The sequence below is a fragment of the Akebia trifoliata genome, chromosome 11, assembly GCF_017979445.1.
Source record: "Akebia trifoliata isolate Shusen 1 chromosome 11, ASM1797944v1, whole genome shotgun sequence".
Taxonomy (NCBI): domain Eukaryota; kingdom Viridiplantae; phylum Streptophyta; class Magnoliopsida; order Ranunculales; family Lardizabalaceae; genus Akebia; species Akebia trifoliata.
This window is the reverse complement of record NC_141385.1, coordinates 5649285-5667087: the sequence shown is the minus strand read 5'-3', so window position 1 is coordinate 5667087 and position 17803 is coordinate 5649285. Positions and strand designations below refer to the sequence as shown.

Sequence of the window (17803 nt, the reverse complement as noted above, 5' to 3'; positions counted from 1 at the left end):
ATGTTGACCTAGATGTCGAAGGAAGTCAATTGGTCAGTTTAGAACAACTCCCATTTTTCACTCATACCACTAGCCCAATGTTAGAGAAAGAAGATTATGATAAGAGTCATGATGAATGCATGTGGTTTTGGTACACGGGTAGTTTTGTAATAATAAGGGTAGTTTTGTAAATTACAAACATCATTCAATACATGTGGGTACATGTGATAGGTGGATCCTAGATTTCTGAGCAAATTTTTTAGGGATAATGACCACAAAAACCTATTTCTTAAAAATATGTATTGAAAAATCCCTTTAAAAAAAATATAAACTCTTTAATACCTAATTTATCAAAAATTAGTCAATATCAACAAAACATGATGAGATTGGCAAGTGTCTCTGATAACTCGTTGGTAAAATTGTTCGAGGAAATCAATCTATATCAACAAAACATTATTGCTCCTAATGCTTGAACAATCATAATATGTTAAAATCTTCAAAATATGACGATTTGACGCATTCATACCCACTAGTGAAAAATCCTCTGAATAATGTAAAAGGGTTGAAAGGCTAAATTCTTCCTATGTTGACCAATTAAAGTTATAAAAATATTGAGGAACTCAATCTGTATCAAACAAAACACCATTGTTCCTAATACGACAGTTCAACAAATACCCATAAGCGAAAAATCATCTAAATAATGTAGAAAAGCTGAAAGGCTTACATTCTTCCTAAGTTGACCAGTTAAAGTACTTCAAAATCCGACAATTCGAGAAATACCCAGAATCCAAAACATCCTATAAGTAATGTAAAAGGGCTGAAAGGCCTTACATTCTTTCTATGCCAACCAGATTTCCCAGTTCTCGAGGAAGAACTCCCGACAAATTGTTGTACTCCAAGGTCCTGAAAGTTTAAATTCCAGCTTAGACGAAATTTTTAGACACTTCAATATATCAAAATGGAGAAAAATATAAATATAAAATCAGAACTCACAGATTTCTGAGAGTGCTAATGTTTCCAATTTCTATAGGAATTGGACCCGATAATCGATTTCCTACAAGGGAGCTGCAGTGATACATTTATGTTAATTTTAGAAAACAAAAGCATTGATTTGCTAAAGTAAACCATGGGTGTAAGATAATGGGAGAGCTTACATATTCACCAATTGCATTGAACCCCATTCTGGAGGTATTGTACCGTTAAGGTAGTTGCGGGTGAGATCACTGTGAAGAATTTGATGAAGAAGTTTTTTCATGTTTGAATAAATGCGTATTTTAAGGAATTAACGCAGGGAAAAGCTAAAGTGCGCCAGGGGATTAAGGACGTGTTCTTACATTTCTTGCAGGTAGGGAAGCTTGACCAGCTCTGGTGGGAGCACACCTGGTAGGCTCTGACTTTTGAGCACTTTGTCAACCAAAAGAGAAATAATATTTGTGAATGTGGTCCTGTAAAATGCAAAATTACAGAAACGATCCGAAATTTTTGATAAATTAAAAAAAAAAAAAAAAAAACCTGAAGTTGGAAAGGAAAACCATGTTTTTTGGACTTGAAAAGTTGTTTCCACTTTAGATTCTTATTAAAACTAGAAGCTGGAATAACTTTGATCTTACATGATTAACAATTGGTTTGACACATTGCAAAACAACTTTGAGTTCTTGTGTTCAAGTCCAACTTAAAACAACTCCAATAGATTCTTTAAACTGAAGATGCTCTTTATTATAAAGAGCCAAACAATAAAAATCGAGACCAAGACTCATCACATATAATGAGGGAACTTTGGATCATAATTAATAAAAATAAAAATATAAAATTATAAACAATACTTTCCTTATTAATTCAGTAAGATTTCAAATCTTACTAAGGTTGGTTGGACCCATATGGATGGTCACATTGACAATCCAACATACATCTTTCTAGATTTTATTGAAAAAATTATATTCATAAAAAAAAAATATTAAAAAAAATTGAACTTGATCCAAGGTATTGAAAATGGATAGATACCGAACTCCCACTACATCAAAATGCGTCATAAACGAATGTCCAAGACTTCAATCATTAAAAGTTAAAATTAGAATTTAATAATTAAAATAATATTCTTTTAATATTTGTTTCAAAATTCACATAATTTCGTTCTATAGAAACCTGTGACAACAGATCATTTTTTTTTTTATATTCCAAGGTCACAACTCTTAATAAGATTTGAGTAGGTTACAATAAATATTTATTTGTAAAATAAAATAATATTAAATATTAAGAATAGAAAAGAATTTGTTGAGTCTCTTGAAGCACTCAACAAATTTTAGACTAACTAAAATAACATTTGTCATTTTTTAATAAAAAATTTTATTTTTATTTTAAATAGCATTTGTCTTCTAATCCTGTATTTGAAAGGAAACTTTATATAGGGGATACTCAACTTGGCTATGATCCCATAGAATGCCATGTGATTGTCAAGACTGGCTCGACTTGGTCTTCATTCAAGGCACTCGAGAGTCGGGATAGACTCAACTTGGCAATTATTCCATACTTGAAGGCCAATAAAAAGCCACGAGTGATTTAGGTGGGACTTGGTAGTGACAGCGATGGAGTTCTTGGAGAACACATACGGAAAGATGTACAATACAAATTAAAATAAAATCTATCCATTATTCAAATCTAGCTGTCTTTTATTTTCTCTGGCACCATTTCCTCGGCCATTTGGGAGACAAGAAAGAATCAACTTGGCCTTGATTCCATACTTGAAGGTCACTTGGGAGTCGGGAGGGATTCCCATAGGTGATGCTATTTTTTTGTTTTCTGTGTGGGGGGGTGGGGGGGATATTCCTTTAGATTTTTTCCAACAAATAATCTAGCTAGGAAATAACTCAAACTGTCCTAAAATAGGGAAAATAAGAGAAAGACCGAAAGATTTGTTCTCATTGTAAATCCACCGACTACATCTTGATCGATTCCACTATTCACAAAGAAGGTTAGAAGTACCTCATTTACTTTTCCTTTTTAAATAGAAAAAGAAAATAGTGTGCCCAAATAGGAAAATAACTTTATAGATACCTATCCCATCAATTAAGAGATTCAAAACAAATATTAGATAAATTCTAATGGATCTTTGTAAGTGAAAGTCCCACATCATTTGGGTATTGTAGAGACTGATTCTCGCTCTACGCTTTTCCTTTCTTTTTTTGTTCGAGTGGACCTATGAATTTGTTTATTCCGACGATCAAGTTAGAGACTAATAATTAAATTTGTAAATATTAATATATTTTCAGAGAGAAAAAGAAAAAGAAACCCCCTTTTATCCATGGTCCTTTTCCTTTTATAGGTGTCTCCTATGATCGTTTGCTGTGTCATTCCTTGAGGTGACTTAGGACAGTTTGCTTACTCTCTGGCATGTCAGTTGCAGAGGTAGTTGCAACTGCTCTGTCAATCCTGGAGTAATCAGAACTGATCTGACATGGTATGGGTTGTCAGAGCTGTCAATCAATGGCACATCTGTCAGATCCGTCTTACCGATCTACACTAACCTTTGATATCTACGGAGCACTTCCTCCGAGCTACTTGATGGGTTGGTGGTGTTCACTCGAGCTGAGCATCCTTGCGCCCAAGAAATTTCGATAATTGTATCCATCAAGCCTTCTACCTGAGTTTCAAGTCCACGCTTCAAAGAATCGTTCGAGTCACGTGTCTATATCCGAAAATTTCCCCCCACAGGAATCATGACCTTCGGCTATATATAAACCTAGGGCAATCCTCAACTTACAAGTCGGTTTTGTAAGGATGAGTTAGGCCCACGGACTTCTATATGGTATTAGAGTGCCTAACCATAGGGATGTAGGGGACACATTACACGTGAGGGGGAGTGTAAGTGATAGTCCCACATCGCTTGGGTATCATGACCTTATGCTACATATAAACTTGGGGCAATCCTCACCTTACAAGGCGGTTTTGTGAGGATGAGTTGGTCCATGGACTTCTACAATCTTACTTTATTCTTTATACTACCTGCTGTCTCCTCATTGTTATTTGTAAGCATTGGGATCCATGCCATTTATCATCTCGAGATACATGTTTGGGTGCTATGTTTCTAGTACTATTTTTACCTCAAAATGTCCATATCTGTTTTCCGAATTAAGGAACTCGTAATATAAAATATAACTTGGTGGGTTTAATGTGATCATGAAGTTTTCAAGTCAATTTGATGAGTTAGATCAAAGCGATTTTTGGATACAAAGTCAACTTAAAATTTGGGATAATGCTGAAGTAACATTAAAATGTACGGGACATTTCTGATGTGGATGTGTGTTAGAACCATAGATGCTTTCATTGAGATCTCACTCGTATCTCGATGAAAAGATCTATGATTCTGATATGTATCCACGTCAGAAATGTAACCCAATGTAAATTTTAATGTTACTCCATCACGACTCTAAAATTTTGCTCATGCTTTCAGTCGACTCAGTTTTAAAACATTGGTGGACATTGCACTGAAATCTGATCAATTGTTCAATGAGGGGGTGGTGGGCTACCTCATCTAGCACTGACTGGAGTCTGGACATCCTCAATGCGGAGCAGAAATTATCAATGTTTTAAAATTTCTACTGTTGATTAAATAAAGAATTTGTCAAATTGTTCCGACATTTCTAGACCTTAATTCAATTTAGTTGGATCAATTTTTTTAAAACAAGATGAATAATGTTCTATACCAAAGACATGTACACTATGTCATAATGCACCATAAACGACTGTCTAGGACAATCATTTTAAAAGGAGTCGCATTTAATTTATGACTAACGATTAACATTGTAAAAAAGGACGGTTTTGGACCGTTGTAAAAAAACGACGATTTTGGATTAGCCGTAACAAATGACAGTTTTGGACAGTCATTTTTCTCTATTTATAATATATATAAAAAAAATATTTTCTGAATTTATAATTTTTTTCAAAAATCCTGAACAGACACCTTCATAGTTACGGCTCATAAGTTTTCATATTCAACTGCAGCAAACCCAAAGAGAATTTTTTATTTTATCTTTAAAAAAATGCTTATCCTGAACATACACTGTACTGAAAGAAAACCCCATCAGGGACACCAAGTGAAACTCTGAAGTGATTAGTAAGCAATGATATGCGGCGTCCTTCACTTCCAAAACCACACCTGCTGATTGCCACATGTTTCGGAGTTTCCACTAGCTCTGGCGTCACATTTGGTAGTATATTTGAAGGCGAACAAATTGAAGGCAAAGCTTGTCCTGCTTCCTCTCTCCCTGCCTTCTCCATCTTTGACTTGATTCAACTCCCTAAAGAAATGTAATAGAAGAAAAGAATTCTTGACTTAGAATCAATCTGGATACACTATTGATTGCACAAATAGCATAAACAATCTATCGATGTATACTGTAGCTAAGCAAATTCTGAGACCCCAAAGTTATCAGAGTATAATGAACTGATCCAAAACCGCAGAAACACATACATCAAGCGTTACTTACCAAATAAGCATATGAAACCATTGTACAAATGGCCAAAGGGTCTTCATTCTTAGATGAATTGTACAAGAAATTTATTTCAAGTCAATAAAGAAATAAGCATGAGAACAAAGAATCAACTATAAGGTAGTTTAACAACATATAAAAGTGACAATTAATAGAGGGAGCCAGATTGCGGAATTAAAAGTGGTGGACAAACGATGGTTTAAAATATTGGAATGTATTGGCCGATACATATCGGTATCAACCAGGACCAATATGAAACATTGATTGTTTCAAGAATGTATTGGAATGTATCGATTTGTATCAAATGTATCAGCCGATACTGTGTCAATATTCTCACTAATCAAAACATTCAATTGATATGACATTTTAAACCTTGGGAAAAACGAATTGTTGACGGTATACTAAACACATAATGGGCGTAAGCTTTAAGCACTTAAGAACTTTCCAGAGTGAGAGTTAAATAAATAACAAATTGTAGATTAAATGTAATGAATTCAAGTTTGCCATTAACAAATAAGAAATCCAGATGGTGATAATTTTTCAAGAAACACAAGGTACCTATGCAACCCTCGAATGGTATAATACAGAATAAAAAAATCAGAAGCAATCACAAAGCAAATCTTCAAGAGCATCAATTAATAAGAAAAAAAAAACTAGAAAATCAAGAGGAAACAGCTCGAACCACATTATAAACTGTGAGATCAAACAGAAAATGAGATCGTACTCGTACTGGAAGAGAATTAAATTAACAAACAATGCACACCAAAAGCTTAGAAACCTACTAAACTTATAAACTAAGGTTGGGAATAAAATATTACGAGGTATTATGCATGATAGCAAGTTACCTAGAATATCGTCGCCAGCTTTCATTCTCAATCGAAGGAACACCCTAAGAATTGTCAGCCACATAATTTCTAAAACGTCTATGAACTTAATATTAGTAACAAAATTAAAAAAAATTAGTAACAAAATTAAAAGAAATCCAAAACAAATCAATAACATTTTGTAGAAATATATGTGAATAAAGGCTAAATAAAAATGATAAAACAGAGACCAAGAGTGAAAAACTCATATAAAGTGAACTCGTGAAGACCAAAGAGCTTCGAAATCAATCCCTCTTGTTCTTCAACAACCTACTGAGATGTGAGATCTAAAAAAAGATTTAATGAGAAAGAGAGAGGTTAAAAAAAATTACAGAGAAGTCTAAGACCAACAACTCTTAAGTTTTCAAACAATTTTCTTAATAAATCCAATTATATCCAGTGGTCTTATTTACCACCAAGCCATCCAATACAAATATTACAAGGTATAAACAAGTCATAAAATATTACAAGGTATAAACAAGTCACAAACATTACAAGGTATAAACAAGTCATAAAATCCAATACAAATAAGAACATACATAAGAGCATTATTTAAAGCATAATGAGAATTAAAAATAAAATGGCTTCAACCATCCAAATAAGATAATAAATGCCTGAACATGAACAACACCGGCTTCTTCCGTTTATTTCACTCCATACTCCATAATCTAGTGCATCTACACGAACGACCCCATTGACACATTGCGCATCTTCTGCATCTTCCCTATTACGAAAACTAAATTTACTTTATTAGTGACCATAATATGCTCAATGAGTGTTTATAGATAGGAAAACAAAAAACTTGTTTCAAATTAGCAACGGAAATCTTTATTAGTGACCATAATAATCAAATTGCCCTTGCCCCAATACCTTGTTTTGTTTCCTAATCACAGTAAAGTGCAATATAATGTAATTAGGAAACCAAATGCATTAGATGGAGTATCCATTGCTTAAATTTGACTGAATTTTGGAAATGGTGAATCTCAGTCATGGCATCTCGTCTTTTTCACAAACTATATTGAGATGATTTGAGTGAATGATCTCGGTCTTGGTAAATTTTCAAAATAATGTTTCTTGTTGAATTTTAATTACATATAACAAATATTATTAAGTTGTTAGCCAAAAATGGAAGAGATTAAAGAGAAGCCAGTGTTTACCAGTTAAAGCCACAAGGTCTAGTTCTTACTCTTTCCTGCAATAACCATAAAAATAAATCACTTTTCATCATGAAATCATGCACAATATCAAATCTTTTGATTTATATCTTCTATTTAATTTTTTTCAATTTAATATACTATGCAAATAATAGGAATTCATTAAATATGACATTCACTATCCATGAAATAACATAATAATCCAAGATGTCGGTCCATAACCGACCACTTTGGTAGATCAATTAAAAGTTATTTAGGAGATGTAATACACTATGCTCCGAACTGCCGATGGCCCACCCTGAGTCATGATAGAACCATAGTTTTAAAACTTGTCGATTGAACTCGAAGTTGACCCGTCAATGCTCTTTTAGATCAAAAAACATAAAAATATCAGAAAAATATATCTAAGTTACAGATTTTGCAATAATTTTAAAGTACTTAAATAATTTATGTTATTTTATATTGAGTCACTTGAGTTTTAAATTGACTCAGACTCAATGGCTTCCAATTTGGCTTGAGTTTTCGAATTTCAAAACAATGAATAGAACAATAAATAACAAATACATAACATATATAGATCAGTAAGAGAAAAAAATAATAATTTCAATTACCTTAAGTGGGTTTGGGAAATCTTGTTGAATGCAACCTTTTGAAACAGACTTTGTGCTTGACATTTCTGTCTTCCCACTGCAGTTGCTCCCACCATTCGGACTCGCCTGTGACCTCAAGATTATTGTTGTTGATGTTGCTACTGCTGCTAAGAATAGGAATTTTGCGTAGCTTTGGACATCCTTTTACTTTGGCCCTGTTTAAGGATGTCAAGGACACGTCGCGAACAATACTTTTCAACTTGGGAAGTTCCCAAAGGCACAAAGTGTGCAATTTCTGTAATGAACTTTCTCCATTTGCCTCACCCGAGAAGACCTCTTGTAGTCTACCACAAAATTTAATTTCGAGCACTTCCAAGCTTTCCAAACACACACCGGATGAGAAAACATTCACAATTCGTGGGCAATACTCTAAATGCAGATTTTTTAGGACGCCAAAGCTTCCTCTTTCCAGTATTCCCATACTAACACACACGTTCGTCAATTTCATGAGTTTAGAGATCCATAGGATCTCTAGGCACCTCAACAATGGCTGGTATTTAGCCTTGTCACCAGCTTGCACGTCAAAGATGACCTCCATTGCATAGCATTTTTCGAACCGACATTCTTTCAACTCTACCATATTTTCGATATCCAAATTGGATAATTTCTTAACCGAACTTTCATCATGGAGAGAGAAAAATTGTGTGTGACTGAGAAGTCCAGAGATGCTTTTTGGATATCTCTTAATTCTCTCAATCTCCATACTCCTTTCATAATAAGGAGTAGAATATTTTGTCCTAGAGTCGTAAATATCTTTGTAACATGATCTTGTCCTTTGAGAAGGCACCTTTTGGCGCTTGCCTCGTTCTATGCAAGGACAAATGTAAACACTAAACCGCAAGAAATATTTTTCCCAAAGATTAGATGAAGGTGTGAGAGATTGAAAAATACTGGCATTAGATACGGATATAAAGATTCCATTGTTGTTGCCATCTCCATTCCATTTTGTTTGTGGAAAATGCAAATGGAATGCAGTGCCAGCATCACATTGATCCCAGTTCAGCTCTCGCGGTAACCACCTTATTTCTTCCCAATTAACTGTTTGAATGTGCTTCACTCCTAGTAGGTTCAAGCGCCTCAAGGGATGTAGATTTGAGGAACCCTCTAATGGGAACCGGTTGATTTTGGTATAGGAAAGATCAAGCACCTCAAGGTTACTGTTTTCGACCAAAGTTATGGTTTGTAAACTTGGAGAACCTTTGAGTGAGAAAAACCTATCTGATTGGGTTTGAGAAATCCCTAGAACCTTGATTTTTGGGAGGATTCTACCAAATGAATATGAAACATCTTTATTGAGGTCCTCTAGGGAAGTACAATTTGATAGGTCGAGTTGTTCAAGCGACGATGAGATTTGTAGCAAACTAGGAACAACAGTCCTTAAGTTTGAGCAAGACTTAAGGTTCAGTTTCTTTAGGTTGATAAGATTGGGAATGGAGGCTGGTAAGGATATTAACTTACGAGAGAAGGAGAGGTTGAGATCTTGAAGCTTGTGCATATGTTGGAAGAATTGCTCTGGGATTTGAGTGAAATAGGCATAGGAAAGATCAAGCAATAGTAATTTCTCCAATGGTGGTGCAGAAGAGGGTAAAACCATCAGATTTGTACAACCTTGAAGCAAGAGTTGCTCAAGGTTGTTCAAGCAAGATATTGATGATGGCAGTGAGGATAATCGAGAACATTGGGAAAGATCAAGGAGTCGAAGACTCTGCAGTCCCTCAAAAGATTCCTCTGGGATTTCTTCCAAAGGTGTTTTTGAAAGATCTAGCACCTCAAGTTTTGATAGCGCTCGCAAGTAAGAAACTTGGAGATGCCTTAATTCACTGCAATTTCGTAAATTTAGTATCTTAAGGCTGGTGCCCAAACAGGGGAAGGAGGAAGGCAGAGATGAGATACTTGTATTCATGAGGCCAAGAACTCGAACACTCTCCATGTGCTCCAAAAAGTTTTCTGAGAACTTATTGAATGGAGGTAAATTACTGACAACAAGTGTAGAGAGCTTACTGCATTTTGGAGGAGACATTGGATATTCATCAGGGGTATGGTACATATTGATCCTTTCTATGTCTTCCCACTGTGATGGATTCACACCCGTACTAAGTGTATTAGAGTATATAATTAGGAATCTAGGAGAATTTCTTCGTATGTGATCGTCTAGGAACCTCCATAGAGGTTCAAATAATACATCTTGCAGTTGTAATTGAATTAGGCCATGCTGATGGAACTCTTCCAATAGGGCCTTCCCTAACTTGAAAGATGCCTCTAGATCTTCATCTGCGCCAAGAAACCCTTCTGCATTCCAATACCTTAGCAAAATTTGTATTTCAATATCTTTTGAATCAAATAATAAGAAGTATAAGATGCAGTCCATGACCACCTGTGGAGTAATAAGACCTCTCAGATTTGGGGAATAAGCTATATCACCAGACTCTTCTAAAATCAAATCCAATTTTTCCTCATATGACAACCTATCCATGTCCTCGAAAGGAAAATGGATATAGTAACTTAGGTTAGTAGAAGAGAGTGCTACAACCTTGGAAGAATTTCCTCTCCTGTTGAAAATTGGAATTCCCATGATTTCCAAATCCTGGAGTTCCCAATGAGCATCATGCACCAATAGGAAGCTTCGATTTTCTAAGCAAGCACGTATTCTATCTGAGACTACACCCTCATCATAATCATCATCATCAACGCTATCATCATCACTAGCGATAGGAGGAGGAGGAGGAAACACAAGACCCAATGTCTCAGCTACTCGCAGTTGGAACTTCTTCCGACTACTTAGAGAATCATTTCTTCTATTTGGCTTTGTAGCCCATATCAACGTCTCAAAGAGCTTGCAGTCCATTGCTCTCTTCACCGCATACTTCGAAACCCTCTGTCCACATGACCACAAATTTTCATATTTCCAATCGCTGATGGAAATAGCTACGACAGAAGGAAATTTGAAGTAGTTGAGGAGTTGTTGGACTTTATTGTCGATTATGAGCGGGCACTTGTCTTGTAAACCTATGAAAATGTCTTCCATGTTATTTGCTTGCGGGATGTGAACAACTTGTTGACTTCCACTATCCATCACAACCTCTAATTTCTCTGATTGATTGAACTAGTAGTGCAACTGTAGATGAAACAAGAATAACAAATAACTTCCTTGTATATATAGGTCCCGTTCCCCACCCTAAGCTTTACCCTACACTTTAACAAATGTGTTTTGTCTTACATGAGTTATAAGTTTTGGAATGAGTTAATTTTTGGTGAGGATGATCTCTATGGTGAGGAGATCATTTTCACCAAAAATCAACTCATTCCAAAACTTTTAACCCCATAAAAAATGGTTTACAAAAAATGGACGGTCCACGATTTTTCAACTTGTAAACATGGGCTAAAAATTTCGGAATGAGCTGATTTTTGGTGAGGATGATCTTCTAATCATAGAGATCATCCTCACCAAAAATCAGCCCATCCCAAAACTTCTAACCCATGTAGGACAAAACACATTTGTTAAAGTGTAGGGCAAAGCTTAGGGTGTTAAACATTTCCCATATAGGGTCCCGTTCCCCACCCTAAGCTTTACCCTACACTTTAACAAACGTGTTTTGTCTTACATGAGTTAAAAGTTTTGGAATGGGTTGATTTTTGGTGAGGATGATCTCTATGGTGTTTTGTCTTGTAAACGAATAATAATTACGTTCAGCCCCCTGTTCATTTTTTATTTCTTTCAAAAAATCCCTCTCTTCTTCAAACTCTGTTATCCCAAATTACAGAGAGAGAGAGAGAGAGAGATTTAGGTAGATTTTATGAAGGTTGCATTTGTTTATGAAGGTTTCAAGGCTTTAATTTGGTTATTAAAGAAAACCCACATCTTGAAAACTGCACTGTGTAGTCCAGGAGGAGCAAAGGAAAATTTCAAATGAAATATTAGGATTCTTATGCAGAGGATCAATGGATTTTCGAATGAAAAGAAGGAAAGGGAAAGAAATCAACGGTGCTTCAATGGCTAATGAAGCTTCGATCAGTGAATTGATAGGCCAATTTCGGAAGAAGAAGAAGATTTGGTCCCCCTTATTCTTTTGCTTCGTTGCTTCTTGGGGTGGATTTTTATACAGTTTTGATATGGGTGTGTCTGGTAAGAATCTAACAAACAGATATCTTTCTTTCTCTCTCTCTCTTCTATTTTTTAATTTTAATTTTAATTTTTCTTTTTGTTCTGGATTGTAGAATGGAATGTCTGTTGAACTTTGATGAGATTGTTTGTTGTAATTATAGGTGGAGTTTCTTCCATGAATCCTTTCCTGAAGAAATTCTTCCCTGAAACCCACGCTAGAGTAATAGGTGTCGGGTCGTTCGATCTAAAACTTGAGAGAGAGAGAGAGAGGGGTAGAGTTTCGAAGACGGCGAGATCTGACGGTCTTTTGAAATGTGATATGAGAGACAGATCGACGACGATGGCGTCGGGGGTTTCTGTGTAAGAAGAGAGAGAGAAAGATTCGTGTATGAAGAAGAGGAGGGCTTTAATAAAGAAATGTTATATTGATTAGGGAGCCGATTGTAAAAACGTGATTTTTTTACTTTAAAACCGTATTTTCTATCCGAACCGTGGGATACGTTGAGAACCAACGCTCCGAAAAGCTTGGTAAGAAACTTGTTAGACTTTAGGGCTGCCGAACCACTTCCTATATATATATATGTATGTAGAACACAAATAAGGAAGGGAAAAGAATAAGTAATAAATTAGTGGTGTTGGACATTTTATGCCCAACATCATTGCACTTTGTTATTATCCTTTTGTTATTTCTAATTAATCTTTGAAAAGACTGGTGATTTTTTCATTGGCCAACATGCCTTATTGACTATGAGGAATCACTTGAACATATTTTGATAAGGGTATCATCGAAAAATAACCAAGCCGGAGTTTTGAGAGGCCCATTCTTAATAATTAGGCTCAATTTGGATTTTGTGTTTTCAAATGGTTTCTAAGAGGTTTTCTTGATCTATTATTAATATGAGAACTTTTCCACAATTTTACAATTTGGTGTCTATACCATCCTCAAAATGCCACATTGTAGACATTGCACATAATTCTACATTTTCACTTAAAAATTTCCAAATGAAATGGTTAAAAATCACGGGTTTGTTAACATGTGCCCTAATGGCACACTTTAAGGTGCATTAGTTAATGGGTCGGACAAGGATCGTGGCAACTAACACTTTTTGAAAACACCAAATTTTCAAGGCCAAGCTTTTTAAAGTAATGTGTTTTTTTACTTGTTTAGTTTTAGAATTGAACTAGTTTTGTTATTGGTTATTCACCTAATAGAAAGTTCTTGATTGTTTTTTTTTTTTTTTTTCTCTTATTTGAATAGATTTTATTTTGAGATATTTAAGAAAAAGTGATCAACTTTTGATGAATTTACGATTTTGGAAAATAGGCTAAGATAGTTTGGTACTTTGGTTATGTCGAACAAAGGTTGATTTTTAAAAGAAATATTCAATTTAAAATTTCTAAAATAATGACAAGAAGTGCTAAAGAAACTTTGAGGAAATGACTTTGAAGATTTGAGAAAAAGGTCACATGCCTTCAGAGGATGGTAGGTAATTGTTTAGTCTATGCTTACTAACGGTTATGTTGAGTTTTCTAAAGGACTAAGATTTAAGGTGGGCTAGAATAAATAGGAGACTTCGATTCCACGAGTATTGGTGGTGTAGAACATAGTAACTAAAAACAACAATTTCTAGAGAGAGAAAAAAGCACGTTTAAAATGCATTTGTACCTGTGATGGTTAAAATAATAAAAATGCATTTTTTTTATTATTTTAAACATGGTGTTTTACGTTTTAAACTAAATTTTTTTCAAACAAAAAAAAAGAAGAAAAAACTAAACACTTTCTTTTCTTAATGTGAGATTTGATGCATATAAGAATGAATAATGCTGAAGGGACCTCATGCTAGAATCTCATATCACACTTCTTGACGTGAAAGTGAATGGGAACCATAGATACTTTCATCGAGATATGAGTAAAAAAGGCATCTATGGTTCCTATCCACTTTCATGTCAAAAAGTGCGATGTGCGGTTCTAGCCTAAGGTCACTCCAACACGACTCTAATAGAGTTTGGTGATTTATAAATGTAGAAATATGGGATTAGATGGTAACATCTTGATGTATTGATTTTTTATTTTTTTCAATAATTTATTATTTTGATCAAAAGATATGTCGATGAGGAAACATTTTTTTGCCATCATAACATGTATAATTGTGATTGGGAATATGTTAAATAGGAAGTATAGAATAAATTAAAAAAAATATCTTATGAATTATTAGATAGATACATTTAATTTTTCATAATTTCTAAAATATATTTTATATTTTATGTCTCATCGTTCTTTTTTATTTATTTATTTTTATTCCGAAGTTTTCTCATACCATTTTAAGCCTCTACTCTGACTTTTATGACTATGGTGTAGAGATCGATGCAGTTTTAAGATTGGTTTTTCAGTTCTCTTTTTTTGCTTATGAATAAAATACATCACACATGAATGCCTTTAGAATGGAGAAAAAATTTCATATAATTAAGATCTTGCCCTTTGGAGAAATCTGATTGATCCGGAGATGAGTCTCTTCACTAGTTTGCAAATTAGCATAGGAGGTTCACTTATCTTATTGGTCCCCATAAAATCTCATCGATGATATCAATATATCTAGATTATTTGTTTCATCTCAAATACTTTATTTCATTTATGTTGAATTGATTGTTTGCACAATTTCTATTTTCTTCATATTTCCAACAGTTTTCAACTTCCTTTCTTCAATAAAAATCTAGTAAAAACGATTTTCATTAATTATAATATTTTAACTTACATGAATGGCCAGTTCATGAGAATAGACAGTAACACTGTTTCTCATGGTTATTTATATTGACAATTCAAATTGAATCGTACCCTTTTTATTTTATAAAACCCAACTCTAAATAGAAGACATTGTTGCAAACACTAGAACATAATAAATAGAAATATGACTTTCTAACAAGAAAGTCTTCACTTGATCTATACTTGACTAACGTGTTACAAACATGGAGCTATAGATCTATTTCCTCAAGATGCATAAGGAAAAAGATCTATAGTTCTGTGTCTGTAAAACATCAGTCGAGTATGGATTGAGTGAAGACTTTCTAATTAGAATATCAGCAATCATGTAAGGACACAACGCAATGCCACTGAGAACATAAACCAACATTACTTATAGTATATTTAAAACTAGGGAAAGAATAGCCTCCATGATCCAAGTGAGATAAATATCTAGGCACCGCAACTTCTTTAGTTCATCATCATCACAATAATGGTGATGATGATGTTAGTGCATAAAAGTCACTTTTTCTTAGTTAATGATTAAAGACTGAAGTCAAGGGAGTCATGTCAATAATTCAAAAACACATGGAGGTATCTCTAATATTCAGAGAGCTATAGGAACACTCTTGGGTATCTATGATATTTAGAGGAATTTGAAGGGACACGTGTTTTTCCTTGACTTCTTGTGCTGAATATTTATTTTTATTTATAAAAAAAAACATTTATATTAAACTAAAATATTCAAAAGAGCCTTGCTGTGGGACTTTTCTTTCCACTCCGTTTCACACTGTGCTGATGAGGAGGTGGCCACATAACCACAAATGCTTTTCACTCGTATCCGGAGGAAACACATCTATTGCCACCACATCAATGCAGTGAAACTCTAAGATTTTCCTGATGTGCTTTTATGGGAGGGGGGAAATTAAAATTTAGTCTTGACCATCTAAAAAAGAGTCATGATAAATGCACGTGATCCTAGTACGAGGTTGGATTCGTAGTTGATGTGGCAAGGACACATAACCAAGATCATTTTCATCGGGATACATAGGAAAAAGATGTGCAGTTCTGTGCCCTTGCCACATCAGTCACATACCCAACTACATACCAAGACCACGTGTATTCAGCATGACTCTTTAAAAAAAGATATTTACTTAATGAAAATGTTAAAGTAACCTTAAAATTGACACTGATTCTACATTGTTGGAAACATAGATGCCTTTCATCGAGATACACATGAGTGAAAAGCATATGTGGCTATATGTGCACCTCCACATCAACAATGTGAGAGTCAATGTCAATTTTAATCCTACTCTAGCACGAATCTTTAGTTAATGCACTCTAATTTTGAGACTTATTGCTAAACAATCCCTAACTTTTGGGTAATATCTTAGGAGTAAGGATCCAGAAGGTGTCCCGTACCTAACCAAGGTCAGGTGGCACCTCATTTTATGACATGTGGCATTTCTAGGATCCATTGACTGTATGGATATGTGGTCCATCCCTTGGTAAAGCTACGTATTGAAAATCTTAGTGTTTGATAACTTGTGTCCACTAGGTCAAACCTCTTGAAAAAGAGTTTAAATCCAACGATTACAAATCATTGTTAAGATAATGTTATAATCAATGGATGCACATCGCCAATCAAACTGATCTTTTGTGTGGAGGTTCACCAAGAGATGGACCTCATATCCATACGGTCAGTGGGTCCCAAAATATTCTATGTGGCATAAAATGTGGTGCCACTTGACCTTGGTTAGGTACGGGAAAGTGTTATGGATCCCTACTCATATCTTAATAGTTCAATTATTAAAATCCTTCCTTCTAATTGGTTCCTCAAATCTTAAAACAAATTTTAAATTGCAATTGCAATTCATTCCAAACAATTTTGACAGTGAATGTCATTGTCTTTAATATAGCCCTAATGAATAATCTTTTAAGTAATTTAATTCCATAAACAATCCAATTTGATCAACTACAAATGATAAAAAATAAGCCTTAACTAGGTTAATCATTTCAAATTCAAATGTAAGAATAATATTAGGCAAAATTACAACAATCAACCATGCACGAATTAATAATTTATTAATATTTTTTTTTCACATGTTGGGCCAAAATTATGACATTCAACTAGGTTTACAATATCAATAATTTTCAATTTCTGCGTAAGAAAAATATTGTGCTAAAGTATAAGATTCAATTAGTGTACCTTATGCTATTGAAACTGAATAGCTTGTAGAAATAAGACATCCTCTTTGTTTTGTGAATCTTCAATTCTAAACACACCTTCTTCTCTCTATCTCTATCCTTTGGATCGATAAAAACTTTAAATGATGGAAATTTTACTCTTCAATCTGAAATCATTAAAAGCATTATAACATAGGAGAATAAATCTATTTTTATAGATGAAGATGAGGACTTAGATCCTTTTCTTTAATTAGAAACCAAGGAGTGAATGAATAAGTTCTTTCCTTGAGCTTGAGGTGGGAGAAAGAATAATATCATCACTCTCTTTCCAATTAAGGAATATAAGATAAAGAAAAGAAAGCAAAGACATCATATAAAGGGATTTAATTGCTTTCCTAATAGAGGTGGGCAAAAGAAGAATATTTATTAATCTCTCATTATAATTGGAAAAAGATAATGATATAAGTGTTAAAATAATAAGGGAGTTGATCCACTTTTATAAATGAGAGAAGAAGAGTTAGGTCATTTTCTTCAATTAGAAACTGATCGATTGTAAAGCTTGCAATAGAGATGCAGAGATAAAGATTTGAACTAAGACTTTGGGCAAGTCGAATTCGTTCCACAAGGACAATTTGGATTCAAAAA

At 34.2% G+C, this 17803-nt stretch overlaps 1 protein-coding gene and 1 long non-coding RNA gene across 4 annotated transcripts; both read right to left on the bottom strand.

Annotated features, from left to right (window-relative positions):
* Positions 1 to 643: 643 nt before the first annotated feature.
* On the bottom strand, positions 644 to 1388 carry LOC147390558 (uncharacterized). Its single transcript, XR_015182581.1, has 4 exons — positions 1314 to 1388; positions 1134 to 1202; positions 973 to 1044; positions 644 to 882 (listed from the first exon to the last, which is right to left on the bottom strand). It is a non-coding gene; the product is annotated as an uncharacterized LOC147390558 (long non-coding RNA).
* A 3584-nt stretch (positions 1389 to 4972) lies between these two features.
* On the bottom strand, positions 4973 to 11263 carry LOC147390557 (putative disease resistance protein At5g45510). Of its 3 annotated transcripts, none has more exons than XR_015183242.1 (4): positions 8094 to 11263; positions 7486 to 7520; positions 6311 to 7064; positions 4973 to 5273 (listed from the first exon to the last, which is right to left on the bottom strand). XR_015183242.1 is itself a non-coding variant. In XM_086459998.1 (3 exons), exon 1 carries the CDS (start codon positions 11203 to 11205, stop codon positions 8095 to 8097), a length of 3111 nt encoding a protein of 1036 aa, XP_086316124.1. In that variant the 5' UTR covers positions 11206 to 11263; the 3' UTR covers positions 4973 to 5273; positions 7486 to 7520; position 8094. The 3 variants fall into 3 exon arrangements, 1 of the variants encoding a protein (XP_086316124.1); XR_015183241.1 differs by having other exon boundaries at positions 6311 to 7052; XM_086459998.1 differs by lacking the exon at positions 6311 to 7064.
* Positions 11264 to 17803: the final 6540 nt, after the last annotated feature.